The 18,847-nt window shown below is 43.7% G+C and overlaps 1 protein-coding gene across 2 annotated transcripts in view; it reads left to right on the top strand.

Moving 5' to 3' along the window:
• mtpap (mitochondrial poly(A) polymerase) overlaps nt 1-18,847 on the top strand; it is a 57,330-nt gene that overhangs the window by 14,571 nt on the left and 23,912 nt on the right. Inside the window, exons 2-4 of one of the 2 annotated variants that reach the window (XM_078233585.1) lie at nt 3,199-3,371; nt 6,876-7,109; nt 10,514-10,738. In XM_078233585.1, coding sequence (XP_078089711.1) covers nt 3,199-3,371; nt 6,876-7,109; nt 10,514-10,738 — 632 coding nt within the window. The remainder of the gene's footprint in view (nt 1-3,198; nt 3,372-6,875; nt 7,110-10,513; nt 10,739-18,847) is intronic. The other variant, XM_078233596.1, reaches the window with a different exon arrangement.

The raw sequence follows: 18,847 nt of genomic DNA, 5'->3' as shown, positions 1-18,847 counted from the left end.
ATGTTAAAGAAACCATCCCCTACGGACAAGCCCTCCGTATACACAGGATCTGCTCGGATGAGGAGGATCGTAACAGACACCTCCAGACGCTGAAAGATGCCCTCATAAGAACAGGATATGGCGCTCGACTCATCGATCGACAGTTCCGACGCGCCACAGCGAAAAACCGCACTGACCTCCTCAGAAGACAAACACGGGACACGGTGGACAGAGTACCCTTCATCGTCCAGTACTTCCCCGGAGCGGAGAAGCTACGACATCTCCTCCGGAGCCTTCAACATGTCATTGATGAAGACGAACATCTCGCCAAGGCCATCCCCACACCCCCACTTCTTGCCCTCAAACAACTGCACAACCTCAAACAGACCATTGTCCGCAGCAAACTACCCAGCCTTCAGGAGAACAGTGACCACGGCACCACACAGCCCTGCCACAGCAACCTCTGCAAGACGTGCCGGATCATCGACACGGATGCCATCATCTCACGCGAGAACACCATCCACTAGGTACACAGTACATACTCTTGTGACTCGGCCAACGTTGTCTACCTGTTACGCTGCAGGAAAAGATGTCCCAAGGCATGGTACATTGGGGAAACCCTGTTGACGCTACGACAACGGATGAATGAACACCGCTCGACGATCACCAGGCAAGACTGTTCTCTTCCTGTTGGGGAGCACTTCAGCGGTCACGGGCATTCAGCCTCTGATCTCCGGGTAAGCGTTCTCCAAGGCGGCCTTCACGACACACGACAGCGCAGAGTCGCTGAGCAGAGACTGATAGCCAGGTTCTGCATTTGTTAAAGCTAGGAGGCTGGGAACACATGAAGCAAGTGTGGAATACAAGGAAAGTAGAAAGAGGACGGCCTCAACCGGGATATTGGGTTCATGTCACACTATCTGTCACCCCCACAACCTGCTTGGATGTGCAAAATCTCACTGGCTGTCCTGTCTGGAGACAATATACATCTCTTTAACCTGTGCTTAATGCTCCCTCCACTCACATTGTCTGTACCTTAAAGACTTGATTAGATGTAAAGGCTCACATTCCAATCATTATTCATGTAAATTGAGTTTGTGTCTTTGTGCCCTGTTTGTGATCAGAACTCCCACCCACCTGACGAAGGGACAGCCTGTTCTGAAAGTGAGTGGCTTTTGCTACCAAATAAACCTGTTGGACTTTAACCTACTGTTGTTAGACTTCTTACTGTGACCTCTCCTGTAGCCAGTGAGGATACAAAGATTTCTCTCAAGGCCCCAGCAATTTCCTCCCTTGCCTCTCTCAGTATTCTGGGGTATATCCCATCAGGCCCTGGGGACTTGTCTACCTTAATATTTCTCAAGAACCCCAATACCACCTCCTTTTGGATCTCAAACATGACTGAAACTACCTACACATCCTTTCCCAGATTCATCCACCAAGTCCTCTTTGGTGAATACTGACGCAAAGTACTCATTTAATATTTTGCCCATTTCCTCTGACTCCATGTATAGATTCCCTCCCTTGTCCTTGAGTGGGCCAACCCTCTCCCTGGCTACTCTCTTGCTCGTTATATATGTATAAAAAGCCTTGGGATTTTCCTTAATCCTGCTGGCCAATGCTTTTTCATGACCCCTTTTAGCCCTTCTTACTCCTTTAATAAGTTTATTTCTACTTTCCTTGTATTCCACACTTGTTCCATGTGTTCCCAGCCTCCTAGCTTTGACAAATGTTTCCTTTTTCTCTTTGACCAGGCTCACAATATCTCTCGTTATCCAAGGTTCCCAAAACTTGCCATACTTATCCTTCATCCTTACAGGAATGTACCGGTCCTGAATCCCTATCAACTTATACTTGAAAGCTTCCCACATGCCAGATGTACCCTTAAGGCAAAGATGATTAAGTGGCGGGTGGGGGGGAGATTTATTGGCAGGAGAATCAGGTCTTTTTCTTTCTTCTTTCCAGGGATGCAGGCATTGCTGGCAAGGTCAGCATTACCCATCTCTAACTGCCCTAAACTGAATGGCTTCCCAGGCCCTTGCAGAGGACATTTAACAATCAACCATATTACATAGAAAATAAGAGCAAGAGTAGCCCATGCGGCTCTTTGATCCTGCTGCACCATTCATTATGATCATGGCTGATCATCCAACTCAGTAACCTGTTCCCACTTTCCCCCCACTATCTTTTGATGCCTTTAGCCCCAAGAGCTATATCTAACTCCTCCTTGAAAACATACAATGATTTGGCTTCCATTGCTTTCTGTGGCAGAGAATTCCACAGGTTCACCGCTCTCCAGGTGAATACATTTTCCTCATCTACATGGTTTACCCTGTGTCAATAGACTGTGACCCTGGGTTCTGGATTCCCCTCCAACTCAGTCTCTCTTCGTATTGCAGTGGGCCCGGAGTCGTATGTTGGCAGGACCAAGTAAGGATGGCAGATTTCCTTCCCAAAAGGATATTAGCGAGCCAGAATGTTTTCCTATATCAATCAATGATAGTTACAGTTGCACCATAGATATCACAGCTTGGTATGGATCCTGCTTTGTCCAAGACCATAGGAAACTACAAAGGGTTGTGAACAAAGCCCAGTCCATCACGCAAACCAGCCTCCCATCCATTGACTCTGTCTACACTTTCTGCTGCCTCGTAAAAGCAACCAGCATAATCAAGGACCCACACACCCCGGACATACGCTCTTCCACGTTCTTCCGTCAGGAAAACGATGCAGAAGTTTGAGGTCACGTGCCAACCGACTCAAGGCCACTACCATCTGGAAGCACCACCACCTGGAAGTTCTCCTACAAGTCATTCACCAACCTGAGTCACATATGTTGCTGTTTCTTCAACGTTACTGGGTGAAAATCCTGGAATACCTTTCCTACCGGTACTGTGGGTGTACTTACACCTCAGGGATTGCAGCGGTTCAAGAATGCAACTCTCCTCCACCACCACCTTGAGGGTAATGAGGACTGGGCAATAAATGCTGGCCTAGCCACAATGTCCACATCCGGTAAATGACTTTTTAAAAAAATTCTACGCATGGAAGTACTGTAGTTCTCTACAGAATATAAAACGTGAAGTGAAGTTTTGGTTTGTTAATGTTATTCAGAGGTATAGCAGCAAAAAGAGATCTTGTTCTATCTGTTTTGTTTTAACAACCATGAAAAAGACCATTCGTATACTTTTTTCAGCACCTACCAACTTATATTTTCAGATCTGACTGAGAAAACTACTGCAAAAACGTTCTCTGCAATGCAAGCAGAAAGGCACGAACAAGCGGAGCGGACCATTTTGATCAGCTGTCCTTCTAATATCAGTGAAAAGAAATTCTACAAATATTTATCAAGCTATGGAACGATCAATAAATATTTCTTCTATGAAGGTTTTGTAAGTGTTGTAAGACCAAATTCTGAATGTTAAATCATTTTCATTATACATCCATATACAAAGCTCTTGATTTTATATCCTCATTATTGCTTTCAAATGGCCTGGCCTGGCCCCTCCTTATCTCTAATCTCTTCCAGCCCAACATATCTCCAATATATCTCTAAATCTCTAACTCAGTATTCCTGATTTTAATGCTCCACCATTGACAGCTATACCATCAACTGGCTAGGCCCTGAACTCTGGAATTCCCTCCCTAAATCTTACTATCTCTCTTCCTTCCATTTAAACGCACCTTGATCATAGGCATTATGTTATATGGCGGCACATTATAGGGCGGCACGGTAGCACAGTGGTTAGCACTGCTGCTTCACAGCTCCAGGGTCCCGGGTTCGATTCCCGGCTCGGGTCACTGTCTGTGTGGAGTTTGCACATTCTCCTCGTGTCTGCGTGGGTTTCCTCCGGGTGCTCCGGTTTCCTCCCACAGTCCAAAGATGTGCGGGTTAGGTTGATTGGCCAGGTTAAAAATTGCCCCTTAGAGTCCTGGGATGTGTAGGTTAGAGGGATTAGCGGGTAAATATGTGGGGGTAGGGCCTGGGTGGGATTGTGGTCGGTGCAGACTCGATGGGCCGAATGGCCTCCTTCTGCACTGTAGGGTTTCTATGTTTCTATGTTTCTATGTTCTCTTGTGTGTCTCAGGATTGCTTTATTACACTCCTGTGAAATGTCTTGGGATATTTTATCATGTTAAAGGCACTGTATAATTTCAAGTTGTTGTCTGTAAAATGCTTTTTTGCCTACGCAGGCAGAGTAATGACAAGTCCACAGAAAGATGTGAGGTTAATCACATGGACTAAAGTCACATGTGCCTTAATTTTAAAATAGCAAAGCGATTGTACATGCACATAATGAATCTTGAGATCATGTGATTGTCTTTAAATCCAGCCTACTCTCATTGATTTTAGCATGTACCATTTTCATTTGTATTTTCATTCTATCTGCTCCTGTCATATATTCTGAGCTTCTTTAAATTGTACATCATCATGGCTGTGGCCTCAATGAATGGGACCCATGTAGAAGCATATTTTGCTTGTGCCTTTGATAGAGACACTTTTTTAAAGCTTTATAGATTGAAATCAAAACAGACAAATATTGAATAAAATAGCAGCTCTGAAAAGATAGGTTAAGATTTTGGGTCGAGGACCTCGATCAGAATCACATTCCCCTGACCATGAGCCTGTTTTTTTCTATCTCAATATCTCGGTTAGTGATGATGTTCTTCACATTGCCATCCATAAAAGGTTACATCTGTGAATTATTGCACGAATTTGTGTGCTGCATTTCAACAAAGACACCCAACGTATGGCCACGGGTTAATTTTTTTTTCAGGGTCTGGGAAATAACCTTTCATAATCATAACAATCTGTTGGGGAGTCTATTTTAAGAAGCATTAAGTTTGCAACTGAAATTCTGCATTTTTGTTCCCGTTGGACACAAATCTATTGCACATGTTGGAGATTACACTGCATTTTTAACTGTAGTCATCTTAATTGCAGTGCAAATATGGTTACATTAAAACTGGTGCAATGGGATTCTTCACTAACGGTGTCTAATCGCACTGTACTGCATGGGTTACAGACCAAGTGGGTCGGCGATGGAGGAAGCTATACATTTTGTCTGTATGTATGTTAAGTGTCTGTCTGTCTATCTATATCTCATACCCTAAGGCTTATTTCTTTCTAAAATGAGAGAGTTTTAGTATATGGAGCAGTAACAGCTGATTTCTTAAATTGAGTATTGAATGTGACAGAATTTGTATTGTGGCTACAATGGATGTGGTTTTGCATTTTGGACTGAATATTTTTTCTGAAATAACACGTGTGTTTTGCACCAAATAGCTTCAGAAAATTGTTTGTAAGGACACCTGCACATCTTTAATGTACATGACATGAGCTCTTCAAGAAAGTTCTGAATTTTCTCTATATGCAATTTTCATAAATGGGTCAGAGGTGGTTATGAATATTTCTCACTTTCCTAATTTGTAACAGGAGGAAATGTGATTTTAGATAGCAAAACATTTCAGGTTGGTTCCTACATGTTGTGGTGGTGCAAAGGTCATGACATTTTGAACATGCTAATTATTTCAGAATTTTCTCCCCATCCTTGATGTGAAATTTAACAAAAAAGTTCAATCAGCTATAATTCAACAAAACTTGTGGAGTCTGAGACTCCCTTGATGGCACTGTCACACTATAAATACAATAAAACTGCTAAGTTTTTCCCTTAAGAATAGGCTTTAACTCAAGATACTGAATAGATGCAGAGTGCCAAACGTTATAGAAAATGGAGAATCGTTGTAGCCATAACTTTTGGTACCTAATTGTTGAAAAGTTATGCCCATCAACAATTTTTAGTGTAGGAAAGGGAAGGCAACGGGTTGGACTGGATTCAAACTCGGCTGCCATGTTTTGCTATCCTAAGTGAGAAGCTGGTGTTGTTATGAATTTTAATATTTTTTCAACATCTCTTTCACATTTCCAGAATATTAGGCACACCTATAGCCGCAATAAACTAAATAATTTTTATTTCTTTGTAAAGTTTTATTCCCATCCCATCCAGCATTGATTCCTTATTGAGAACATTAGTTTCAGTGAATTACGTCCTCCTCCAACCCCCACCCCCTTGCCCCCCAAAACAAAAAAAGACCTGGCATAATGTCCAAAGTGTGTCAGGTAGACTAGATACGGTAAGTGCATGGCGTTATGGGGATAGGGCCTTGGTGGGATTGTGGTCGGTGCAGGCTCGATGGGTCGAATGGCCTCCTTCTGCACTGTAGGATTCTATGATCTTTCCCTACTCTTAGGATTAACTTGTGATTCTTGACAGGTCAACTGGTTGCATCCAGTTTATAGCATAGAAACAGTGAATTCAGTTCAAATAGTCTATCTCAGCATTCATGTTCCACACCAACCTCCTCCCATCCCCTTTTCATCTAAAACTATCCTTCTGCCTCTCCCTTAAAATAATAGCATCATCTTAATATATCTGAGCATCAACTACTTGAATCTATGTTCTTGCCACTCTTGGGCAAAATGGTTTCTCCTGAATTCCCAATTGGATTTTTTTTTAACTAACTATCTTAGTTGTTATAACCACAGGTGGAAACATTTTCTCCATGTCTACACTTCATTATTGTAAAGGCCAAGGTGTATCATAACCAACCCTGATTCTCCACTCTCCGAATTCCCACAACCCTTCTTTCAACAGTGGCTGCTGGATAAAGTTTTATTCTCCTCTCCCCACTCGGCTTTACCCAGGGGTATTTATTTCATGTGTGACACCTTTATCATAATGGTGTTGTATGGCCCAACCACTCGTTGAGCATGAAGAGGTCTTTTAGGAATAGTTAATACCTATATATTGAAATGTTAGACATTCACTTTTATTGTTTGCCTAATATTCAACTTCTCATCTCATGTACATAATTTATTCTTTTGTGTTCTACAGGGTATTTATGCAGTGGTGGAGTTTTCTGATAAGGAAAGTATAGGAACATTGAAAGGTTTTTCCAGTATCCCGAGCCTCCAGCATGAGTGTGCTGTTCCATTCAAATCCAGGCTTTTCAACCTCAGAAATAGCCATCCGAGGGAGCTCTCTGCTGCACGTCCTTCTGTATCATGCCTTAAACAATCCGTCATCCCTCTTAACGAACTAATACGGAAGCTTTCTGGAGCTGAGAGTGTAAGTTATTCATGAGATTGCCAAGGCACAGTGAAGGACTTAACTAGTTGACCACAATAATGTCGCAATATAATATTTTTTGATCGCTGCTCTGCTGTGGATGGAACGCTTAGTTTTTTGTGTTGCTACTTTAAGGTGTAAAGTTATCTACTTTGAAAAGTGGGAAATGTTGGCATTCAGAGGGACCTGTGTGTCCTCGTACTTTAATCACAGAAAGTTAATATGCGGGCACAGAGACACAATTCAAGCGCAAATGTTGGCCTTTATTATAAAGGGCTTCGATTACAAAAGTGACGAAGTCTTGCACAAATGTGTATATAGGAGCTCGAAGAGAGAGTATCTAGAGTATTGTGTGTAATTTTTGTCTCCTTACCCAAGAATAGAGGGAGTACAACAAAGGCTCAATGGAATGATTCCTTGGGTAAGGAGACTTGGGCCTGCATTCCATGGAATTTAGAAGAATGAGAGGTGATCGCATTGAATCTCAAAAAAGTCTTCACAGACTTGATAGAGTAGATGCTTGTGGTATGTTTCCCTTAACTTTGGACCTGGGCTGTAGTCGCAGAATAAGGGGTTATTCTTTTAGGAATGAGATGAGAAATTCCTCACTCCAAGCATTGTGGCTCTTTGGAATTCTCTATAATAGAGAGCTGTGAATGCTCAGACATTGAGTATATTCAAGAAATCAATAGATATTTGAACACCAAAGAAATTGAGGGATAAGACCATAAGACATAGGAGCGGAAGTAAGGCCATTCGGCCCATCGAGTCCACTCCACCATTCAATCATGGTTGATTTCAACTCCATTTACCCGCTCTCTCCCCATAGCCCTTAATTCCTCGAGAAATCAAGAATTTATCAATTTCTGTCTTGAAGACGCTCAACGTCTCGGCCTCCACAGCCCTCTGTGGCAATGAATTCCACAGACCCACCACTCTCTGGCTGAAGAAATTTCTCCTCATCTCTGTTCTAAAGTGACTCCCTTTTATTCTAAGGCTGTGCCCCCGCGTCCTAGTCTCCCCTGTTAATGGAAACAACTTCCCTACGTCCATCCTATCTAAGCTGTTCATTATCTTGTAAGTTTCTATCAGATCTCCCCTCAACCTCCTAAACTCCAATGAATATAATCCCACGATCCTCAGACGTTCATCGTATGTCAGGCCTACCATTCCTGGGATCATCCGTGTGAATCTCCGCTGGACCCGCTCCAGTGCCAGTATGTCCTTCCTGAGGTGTGGGGCCCAAAATTGCTCACAGTACTCCAAATGGGGCCTAACCAGTGCTTTATAAAGCCTCAGAAGTACATCCCTGCTTTTGTATTCCAAGCCTCTTGCGATAAATGACAACATTACATTTGCTTTCTTAATTACGGACTCAACCTGCAAGTTTACCTTTAGAGAATCCTGGACTAGGACTCCCAAGTCCCTTTGCACTTTAGCATTATGAATTTTGTCACCGTTTAGAAAATAGTCCATGCCTCTATTCTTTTTTCCAAAGTGCACGACCTCGCACTTGCCCACGTTGAATTTCATCAGCTACTTCTTGGACCACTCTCCTAAACTGTCTAAATCTTTCTGCAGCCTCCCCACCTCCTCAATACTACCTGCCCCTCCACCTATCTTTGTATCATCGGCAAACTTGGCCAGAATGCCCCCAGTCCCGTCATCTAGATCGTTAATATATAAAGAGAACAGCTGTGGCCCCAACACTGAACCCTGCGGGACACCACTTGTCACCGGTTGCCATTCTGAGAAAGAACCTTTTATCCCAACTCTCTGCCTTCTGTCTGACAGCCAATCGTCAATCCATGTTAGCACCTTGCCTCGAATACCATGGGCCCTTATTTTACTCAGCAGTCTCCCGTGAGGCACCTTGTCAAAGGCCTTTTGGAAGTCAAGATAGATAACATCCATTGGCTCTCCTTGGTCTAACCTATTTGTTATCTCTTCAAAGAACTCTAACAGGTTTGTCAGGCACGACCTCCCCTTACTAAATCCATGCTGACTTGTCCTAATCCGACCCTGCACTTCCAAGAATTTAGAAATCTCATCCTTAACGATGGGGATTATGTGGAAAAGTGAAATTGAGGTAGACAATCAAGCATGATCATACTAAATGATAGAGCAGGTCCAAATGGCCTACTCCTATTTCTTATATAAGTCTTGGTTTAATACTCATTGACTAATTCGTGTTTTGGACTTAAAGCATTAAAAATCAGCATTACTATGATCAGTAATGTGTGAAGTTATCTTGTACTATGAGATCATAGAGAACAGCCAGCAGTGCCGTTAGATTTTGCCCTGCCAAACCTGGATTGTGGAGAGCATTTTGAATACTCTTAAGGTCAGGCAGCAGGTTCAATTCCAGTGATAATTTGAGTGCTAAACTTTGTGCAGTGGGTAGTTGATTCAGATGGCAAAAGGTGGGTCTGAGTTAGCTAATCCCAGGTGCAATGGCGGTACAAATTTTGCAATCATCCTTGGCTATCTAGCTCATCAGGGAAAATCAACCAGGTTTCCTGCTCCTGAGAGCTATCTTGTGACCACTTGCTGGGAGAGGACATGGCTGTGGTGCTGAACTGTCAATCAGCATTCAATATTGAGACTTGTACATGGCCACTTGGATGAGGCACAGGAGGCAATCCACATGCTTGGAGTTGTACAGCAAGTCTGTATCCTTGGGAGAAAAGATAAGAAAAAAGAAGTGTGAAGAAACAAAAACTATCACGTTATAAGTAGGCCTACTAACATTGCAAATTTTTTTTATTTGTTCATGGGATGTGGGCATCATTGGCTGGGCCAGCATTTATTGCCCATCCCAGAGGATATCTACGAGTCAATCGCATTGCTGTGGCTCTGGAGTCACATGTAGGCCAGACTGGGTAAGGGCAACAGATTTCCTTCCCTAAAGGACATTAGTGAACCAGATGGGTTTTCCTGACAATCGACACTGGTTTCATGATCATCCAGATATTTTGTTATTGAATTCAAATTTCACCATCTGCCATGGTGAGATTCGAACCTGGGTCCCCAGAGCATTGTCCCGGCCTCTGGAGTACTAGTCTAATGACAATGCCACTGCCTCCCCTTGAGTATTATATTATTTATAATCATTTCAATTATGAAAAAAAATTTTTTGCCAGAAGCTCAGAGCTCGCTAATTAATGGCTTAGTCTGCTGTGTAATTTTATTTATTTAAACTCTTAGTCATATAAATAAATAGTGTAGATTAAAAAACAAATGTTATTATGTTTCAACTCCAAAATGGCTACGATAAATGTCCCAGTTTCTGTTAGATTGCAGGAAAAAAGGAAAATAATTTTATAAATCCAACAAATACTGTTGATTTGACATGCTGCATGATTATCATTAGTTAATTGTTTGCCTTATCTTTTTTCTCTCAGATAGATGAACAATTATACACTGTCTGCAAAGAGTACCAGATTACGGAAGAGAATACCCGTCTTCGTTTCCTTGTGTGCTCCCTAGTGAAGGACATTGCAGCTGCTTACTTTCCAGAATGCTCAATTAGACCATTTGGATCATCCGTAAATAATTTTGGGAAGATGGGCTGTGACTTAGACATGTTTCTGGATCTGGACAGTATTAGTGGAAGGAATAATACTAAGGTAATAACATTACGTCAGTGAAGGAAATGGAATTTCTCTTTCCTCGTAAATAATAGACAATTGAAAAGAAAAATGCACCCTTTGGATACCTGTAAAAGTCAAAGCACTGAAGCTAATGCTCTGCAACCTGGCAGTAATGGGGTTCAGACAATGTTGGAACAGGGAGCAGAATTTTCAGAAGAAATTTAGCAAGCAGTAAACTTAGTGACTTTGTCATGGTTTGGTGAACTCAGATGGAGGGCGGTTTAGATGATGAAAAGGAAAGGAGAAGTGAAAAGAGTGACAAGTCTGGAAATAGTCATTCGGGGCGGGTAGGCTCAATGGAGGTGAAAGTTCAAAAAAGAGGAAATTTGAGCCATGAACAGGGAGGAGTAGGGAGGCGTGTGGTATTGTTGGTTTGTGTGAGGCCCAATAGTTGAGAAAGGACATTGTGGAAGACAGCTCACAAAACCATCAGTAGGCCTGGGGAATGCAGGGTCACACAATGAGAATCAAGTGGTCTCAGGAGGATATGAGAACGGTTGGCTTCAATATACAATGGCAGGCTTGCTTGGGCTGTCTAACTATCGGTTTTGATTTTGCAACACTTGTGTGGAATGTCGGGGTGGTGGTGGAAAGGCTCTGTATTTTTCAGCCTCATCACCCTTTCTGCTGCCATACACCTGTGCCCCTCTGTGTCCTTCACATTCTTCCACACCAGCTAAGCTGCCATCATTCATGCTGGTCTGTTTCCATAAATTAGGGCCATAAAGCTTTCTCTTTGCAGTGTATTGTTGGGTATGTGTGCTCTATCATCACTTAAAATGGCTTGAAGTGCAAGACCAGCAAAATATTGCGAATATTGGAAATCTAAAATAATTAAAGGAAAATGCTGGGAATGTTCAGCAGGTACTTGGAGAAAGGCCTTCAAAATTATGAGGTGTCTAGACAGAGGTAGAGGGAAACTGAGGACGGAGAGCTAGAAGAGACATTTAATTGGCAAGAGAACTAACATTGGCATGAGGAAACATTTTTATGCAGCAAGTGGTTAACACTGCCTGTGAGTGTGGTGGTCAAGTAAGCACCTGAAGAAAGAACTTGGCAGACTCTCGGGAAAGAGTGGGAAGTGGGACTAGTTAAGTTCTTGCAGAGAGCTGGCATGGACATAATGAGCTGAAAGGCTTCTTGAGCTTTAACCATTCTCTGATACTATTCCAGATGTCCGGCAGCATCTGTTCAAAGACAGAAGCAGAGTTAACTTTTCAGGTCGATAACCTTTCCTAATGAAGTGCAAGGTCTTCCAGCAGGAACCTGGTTAGGTGCAAATTAAATGCGAAAATAACATCACACCACACATTCACCAGTGCTCTGCTTTAGATTTGCTTCTCTATGTCCTTCCCAAAGATGTTTATGGTTGAGGAGAAAATACCAACCAGGGTACCAGGAGAATGACCTGTTCTTTGAATAGTGTTGTGAAAGCCTCGGGCAGACACACAATCATAATTTCATTTAAACAAAATACTGCTAATGCTGCCGAATGGGCTATGGGCTCGAAATGTGAACTGTTTCTCTCCTGGTAGATGCCGGCAGACATGTGGAGCTTTTCGAGCATCCTGTTAATTTAATGTACCTTCTGAATGACAGAAAAAGAATTCTTCCAACCGTACCTGAATTGACTCAGATATGATTCCAGATCCACAGCAATGTAGTTGAATCTTAAATGCCCCAGCAAACCAATCATTTGTACCAAACTGCTACAGAAAAGTCAAAAAGGAATGAGACTGGATGGACCACTAGCATTGACCAGGGCATCAGTAATGCTAATGGCACATGCAGCCCTGTCAAAACTGCAAAGTCCTCCTTACTATAACATCTGGGTACTTGTGCCAAAATTGTGAGAGCTATCCTACAGAGTAATCAAGCTACAGCCTGATATTTTCTGTAATGTATGATATGTTGAGTAGGGCTATGTCCCAGCCATCAGCATACTTGGGAATGTTCTGTTCTACTGACAGGATGGACCCTCCAGCTGATGAATCAACCTTGAGGAACAACAATTGGAAGAAGCACTGATGGTGCAAAGACGCAATGTACTCTGAGTTTGGGGACTTCAGTGTCCATCACCAAGAATGTCTCAATAGCATCATTGGTGATTGAGCTGTCCATCCCTTTTATTGTTGGATTGGGTCTGATGACAATGGTCTGATGAAGCTGGTGAGGAGAAAATCAACTTTACCTCATCTTTACTCCTCTACCTGTCACAGATGCATCTGTCTGTACAATAGTGGAAGGACTGCACAGTCGTTGTAGAGACAAAGTACCAATTTCACATTGAGGATACCCTCCATCATATTATGCAGCACTACTTCTACGGTGATCACTTGCTAACGAATATGATTGTCCACCTAGACAACTCAGTGTCACTGGTCATGAGTTCTTGCGTGGCTGATCAGCCTGATCCTAGAATCGTATCTTTTTCTGCCCATTTATGTCAGGTGTTTCCAGGAGGTGGGATTGGTGGATTCTAGATCGCTGATATTCCTTTCTCAGGCTCCTTTTCCCAGCCTCTTGCTGTCGGGTGTCCTTGAAGAATTGTGTCCCTTGAGTCAAGAGGTTCCTCCCAAGTAGGTCTCTTCTGAGCAAGGGTCTTCTCGACATTGATGTCTATGTTGCATTTTTTGAGGTAAAACTTCAGGATGTCTTTGAAGTACTTTTTTGACCTCTTGTTCAAACGCCTTGCTTGAGCTGGGCAAAAAAGATTTGCTTTAGCAGTCAGGACCTCCTTAGCATATGGGCAGCCCAGCAGAGTTGGTTTCGGACAATCATGGCCTTGATGCTGGTGCTTTTGGCTCCTGCAAGGACACTGATGTTAGTATGCCTGTCCTCCCAGATGATGCAGAGAATCTGTCTCAAACAGCATTGATAGTACCTGTCCAGGGCCTTGAGGTGGCTTCTGTACATAGTCCAAGTTTCTGAGCTGTATCGAAGAGTTAGGAGGATGGATGCCTTGTACATGAGGATCTTGATGTCAGCATGAATGTCGCGATCGTCAAAGACTCTCACCCTTAGGCGGCTGCCCTCACGGATTGGATATTACGTTGGATCTCCGTAAATGGCAGCCTTAGATGAGATGTGACTCCCCAGGTAGGGGAAATGTTCCACGTTTGGGAGAGTTTCTCCGTTCATCTTGATCAAGGGAGAAAATGGATCTTGCCTTGGGGCAGGTTGGTAAAGGACTCGAGTCTTCTTGAGGTTGAGACCGATTCTTCTTTATGCTTCATAAAGGCGTCAAGCATGGCTTGGAGGTTCTCTTCTGAGAGACCGGCCATAAGAACATAAGAACTAGGAGCAGGAGTAGGCCATCTGGCCGCTCGAGCCTGCTCCACCATTCAATAAGATCATGACTGATCTTTTTGTGGACTCGGCTCCACTTACCCGCCTGCTCCCCATAACCCTTAATTCCTTTACTGTTCAAAAATGTATCCTTGCTTTAAAAACATTCAATGAGGTAGCCTCAACTGCTTCACTGGCCAGGGAATTCCACAGATTCACAACACTTTGTGTGAAGAAGTTCCTTCTCAACTCAGTCCTAAATCTGCTTCCCCTTATTTTGAGGCTATGCCCCCTAGTTCTAGTTTCACCCACCAGTGGAAACAACTTCCCTGCTTCTATCTTGTCTATTCCGGTAGACAGGAAGGTGGGTTGAAGTGTGTCTACTTCAATGCAAGGAGCATCCGGAACAAGGTAGATGAACTTGGGGCGTGGATTGGTACTTGGGACTACAATGTTGTGGCCATTACGGAGACGTGGGTAGAACAAGGACAGGAATGGTTGTTGGACGTTCCGGGGTATAGATGTTTCAGTAAGTGTAGGGAAGCTGGTAAAAGAGGTGGAGGAGTAGCATTGTTAATCAAGGATAGTTTAACGGCTACGGAAAGGCACTTCGAGGGGGATCTGCACATTGAGGTAATATGGGCTGAAGGTAGAAATAGGAAAGGAGCGGTCACGTTGTTAGGAGTTTACTATAGGCCCCCAAATAGGAATAGAGATGTGGAGGAAGAAATTGCTAAGCAGATTATGGATATGTGTGGCGGTCACAGGGTAGTTGTCATGGGGGACTTTAACTTTCCAAATATTGATTGGAACCTTTGTAGGTCAAATAGTTCGGATGGGGCAGTTTTTGTGCAGTGTGTGCAGGAGGGTTTCCTGACACACTATGTGGATAGGCCGACAAGAGGTGAGGCCACATTGGATTTGGTACTGGGAAATGAACCGGGCCAAGTGTTAGATTTGGTTGTGGGAGAGCACTTTGGAGATAGTGACCACAATTCGGTGTCTTTTGTTATTGCAATGGAGAGGGATAGGGCCGTATGGCAGGGCAAGGTTTACAATTGGGGGAGAGGTAATTATGATGCGATTAGGCAAGAATTAGGGGACATAAGATGGGAACAGAAACTGTCAGGGAAAGGCACTAATGAAAAGTGGAACTTTTTCAAGGAACAAATACTGGGTGTCCTTGATAGGTATGTCCCTGTCAGGCAGGGAGGAAATGGCCGAGTGAGGGAACCATGGTTCACGAAAGAGGTGGAATGTCTTGTGAAAAGGAAGAGGGAAGCTTATGTAAGGATGAGGAAACAAGGTTCAGATGGCTCGATTGAGGGTTACAAGTTAGCAAGGAATGAGCTGAAAAAGGGGCTTAGGAGAGCTAGGAGGGAACATGAGAAATCCTTGGTGGGTCGGATCAAGGAAAACCCCAAGGCTTTTTACTCTTATGTGAGGAATAAAAGAATGACCAGGGTGAGGTTAGGGCCGGTGAAGGACAGTAGTGGGAACTTGTGTATGGAGTCAGTAGAGATAGGCGAGGTGACGAATGAATACTTTTCTTCAGTGTTCACCAAGGAGAGGGGCCATGTTTTTGAGGAAGAGAAGGTGTTACAGGCTAATAGGCTGGAGGAAATAGATGTTCGGAGGGAGGATGTACTGGCAGTTTTGAATAAACTGAAGGTCGATAAGTCCCCTGGGCCTGATGAAATATATCCTAGGATTCTTTGGGAGGCAAGGGATGAGATTGCAGAGCCTTTGGCTTTGATCTTTGGGTCCTCACTGTCCACGGGAATGGTGCCAGAGGACTGGAGAGTGGCGAATGTTGTTCCTCTGTTTAAGAAAGGGAATAGAAATGACCCTGGTAATTATAGACCGGTTAGTCTTACTTCGGTGGTTGGTAAATTGATGGAAAAGGTCCTTAGGGATGGGATTTACGACCATTTAGAAAGACACGGATTAATCCGGGATAGTCAGCACGGATTCGTGAAGGGCAAGTCGTGCCTCACAAATTTGATAGAATTTTTTGAGGAGGTAACTAAGTGTGTTGATGAAGGTAGGGCAGTTGATGTCATATACATGGATTTTAGTAAGGCGTTTGATAAGGTCCCCCATGGTCGGCTTATGATGAAAGTAAGGAGGTGTGGGATAGAGGGAAAGTTGGCCGATTGGATAGGTAACTGGCTATCTGATCGAAGACAGAGGGTGGTGGTGGATGTAAAATTTTCGGACTGGAGGCAGGTTGCTAGCGGAGTGCCACAGGGATCAGTGCTTGGTCCTCTGCTCTTTGTGATTTTTTATTAATGACTTGGAGGAGGATGCTGAAGGGTGGATCAGTAAATTTGCTGATGACACCAAGATTGGTGGAGTAGTGAATGAGGTGGAGGGCTGTTGTAGGCTGCAAAGAGACATAGGATGCAAAGCTGGGCTGAAAAATGACAAATGGAGTTTAACCCTGATAAATATGAGGTGATTCATTTTGGTAGGATTAATTTAAATGTGGATTACAGGGTCAAAGGTAGGGTTCTGAAGACTGTGGAGGAACAGAGAGATCTTGGGGTCCATATCCACAGATCTCTGAAGGTTGCCACTCAAGTGGATAGAGCTGTGAAGAAGGCCTATAGTGTTAGCTTTTATTAACAGGGGGTTGGAGTTTAAGAGCCGTGGGGTTATGCTGCAACAGTACAGGACCTTGGTGAGACCACATTTGGAATATTGTGTGCAGTTCTGGTCACCTCACTATAAGAAGGATGTGGAAGCGCTGGAAAGAGTGCAGAGGAGATTTACCAGGATGCTGCCTGGTTTGGAGGGTAGGTCTTATGAGGAAAGGTTGAGGGAGCTAGGGCTGTTCTCTCTGGAGCGGAGGAGGCTGAGGGGAGACTTAATAGAGGTTTATAAAATGATGAAGGGGATAGATAGAGTGAACGTTCAAAGACTATTTCCTCGGGTGGATGGAGCTATTACAAGGGGGCATAACTATAGGGTTCGTGGTGGGAGATACAGGAAGGATATCAGAGGTAGGTTCTTTACGCAGAGAGTGGTTGGGGTGTGGAATGGACTGCCTGCAGTGATAGTGGAGTCAGACACTTTAGGAACATTTAAGCGGTTATTGGATAGGCACATGGAGCACACCAGGATGATAGGGAGTGGGATAGCTTGATCTTGGTTTCAGATAAAGCTCGGCACAACATCATGGGCCGAAGGGCCTGTTCTGTGCTGTACTGTTCTATGTTCTATGTTTCTATAAGATCTCTCCTCATTCTTCTGAATTCCAATTAGTATAGTCCCAGTCTACTCAGTCTCTCCTCATAAGCCAACCCTCTCAACTCCGGAATCAACCAAGTGAATCTCCTCTGCACCCACTCCAGTGCCAGTATATCCTTTCTCAAGTGAGGAGACCAAAACTGTACACAGTACTCTAGGTGTGGCCTCACCAGCACCTTATACAGCTGCAACATAACCTCGCTGTTTTTAAACTCCATCCCTTTAGCAATGAAGGACAAAATTCCATTTGCCTTCTTAATTACATGCTGCACCTGCAAACCATGTCCTTGCGATTCATGCACAAGGACACCCCGGTCCCTCTGCACAGCAGCATGCTGCAATTTTTTATCATTTAAATAATAGTCCATTTTGCTGTTGTTCCTACCAAAATGGATGACTTCACATTTACCAACATTGTACTCCATCTGCCAGACTCGTGTCCACTCACTTAGACTATCTATATCCCTTTGCAGACTTTCAGCATCCTCTGCACACTTTGCTCTTCCACCCATCTTGGTGTCATGGAATTCAGAATTTTGACACACTACACTTGGTCCTCAACTCCAAATCATCTATGTAAATCGTAAACAATTGCGGTCCCAACACTGATACCTGAGGCACACCACTAGTCACTGATCGCCAACCAGAAAAACACCCATTTACCCCCCATTCTTTGCTTTCTGTTAGTTAACCAATCCTCTATCCATGTTAATACATTACCTGTAACACCATGCACCTTTATCTTATGTAGCAGTCTTTGGTGCGGCATCTTGTCAAATGCCTTCTGGAAATCCAGATACACCGCATCCACAGGTTCCCCACATGTAATGTTTTCAAAGAATTCCACCAAATTAGTCAAACATGACCCGCCCTTCAATAGCAATGTCATCCGCATACTGAAGTTCCACAAGCGATGTCAGTGTCGTTTTCTTCTTGGACTTCAATTGGTTGAGATTGAATGAATGGTTGTTTTGGTCCACCCTGTAGACAATGTCCACTCCACTGGGAAGCTTTTTCTTAACAAGGGGAAGGATGGTAGCGATGAAGGTGGAGAAAAAGGTGGGGTGATGACGCATTGGTGCTTGACTCCGGTTTTGACCTCAAAGTTTTCTGTCTTATTTCTGTCGATGAGCACTGTTGCCATCATCTTGTCATGGAGTCGGAGAATGTTGATGAATTTCTCTGGACAACTGGCCTTTGACCCAGGGTCTCCCATAGCATTTCCCGATTAACTGAGTCAAAAACCTTGGTCTGATCGATGAAGGCCATGTAGAGTGGTTGATGTTGCTCCTGGCTTTCTCTTGAAGTTGTTGAGCAGTGAAAATCATGTCCTCTTTTCCACAGTTTGGTTGGAAGCCACACTGGCTTTCTGTGAGGATTACTTCAGGGACTGAGCGAAGGTGGCTAGCGAGGATCTGGGCGATGATCTTCCCGGCGATGGAGAGTAGGGAGATTCCTCGGTAGTTCCCACAGTCCATTTTGTCTCCTTTCTTGAAGATGGTGGCGATGATGGCATCCCTGATGTCAGCAGGAATTTGTTTCCTG

Source organism: Mustelus asterias, chromosome 2 (assembly GCF_964213995.1).
Source record: "Mustelus asterias chromosome 2, sMusAst1.hap1.1, whole genome shotgun sequence".
Taxonomy (NCBI): Eukaryota; Metazoa; Chordata; class Chondrichthyes; order Carcharhiniformes; family Triakidae; genus Mustelus; species Mustelus asterias.
Note: the sequence above shows the minus strand (reverse complement) of the source record. Positions and strands in the feature narration are given on the sequence as shown.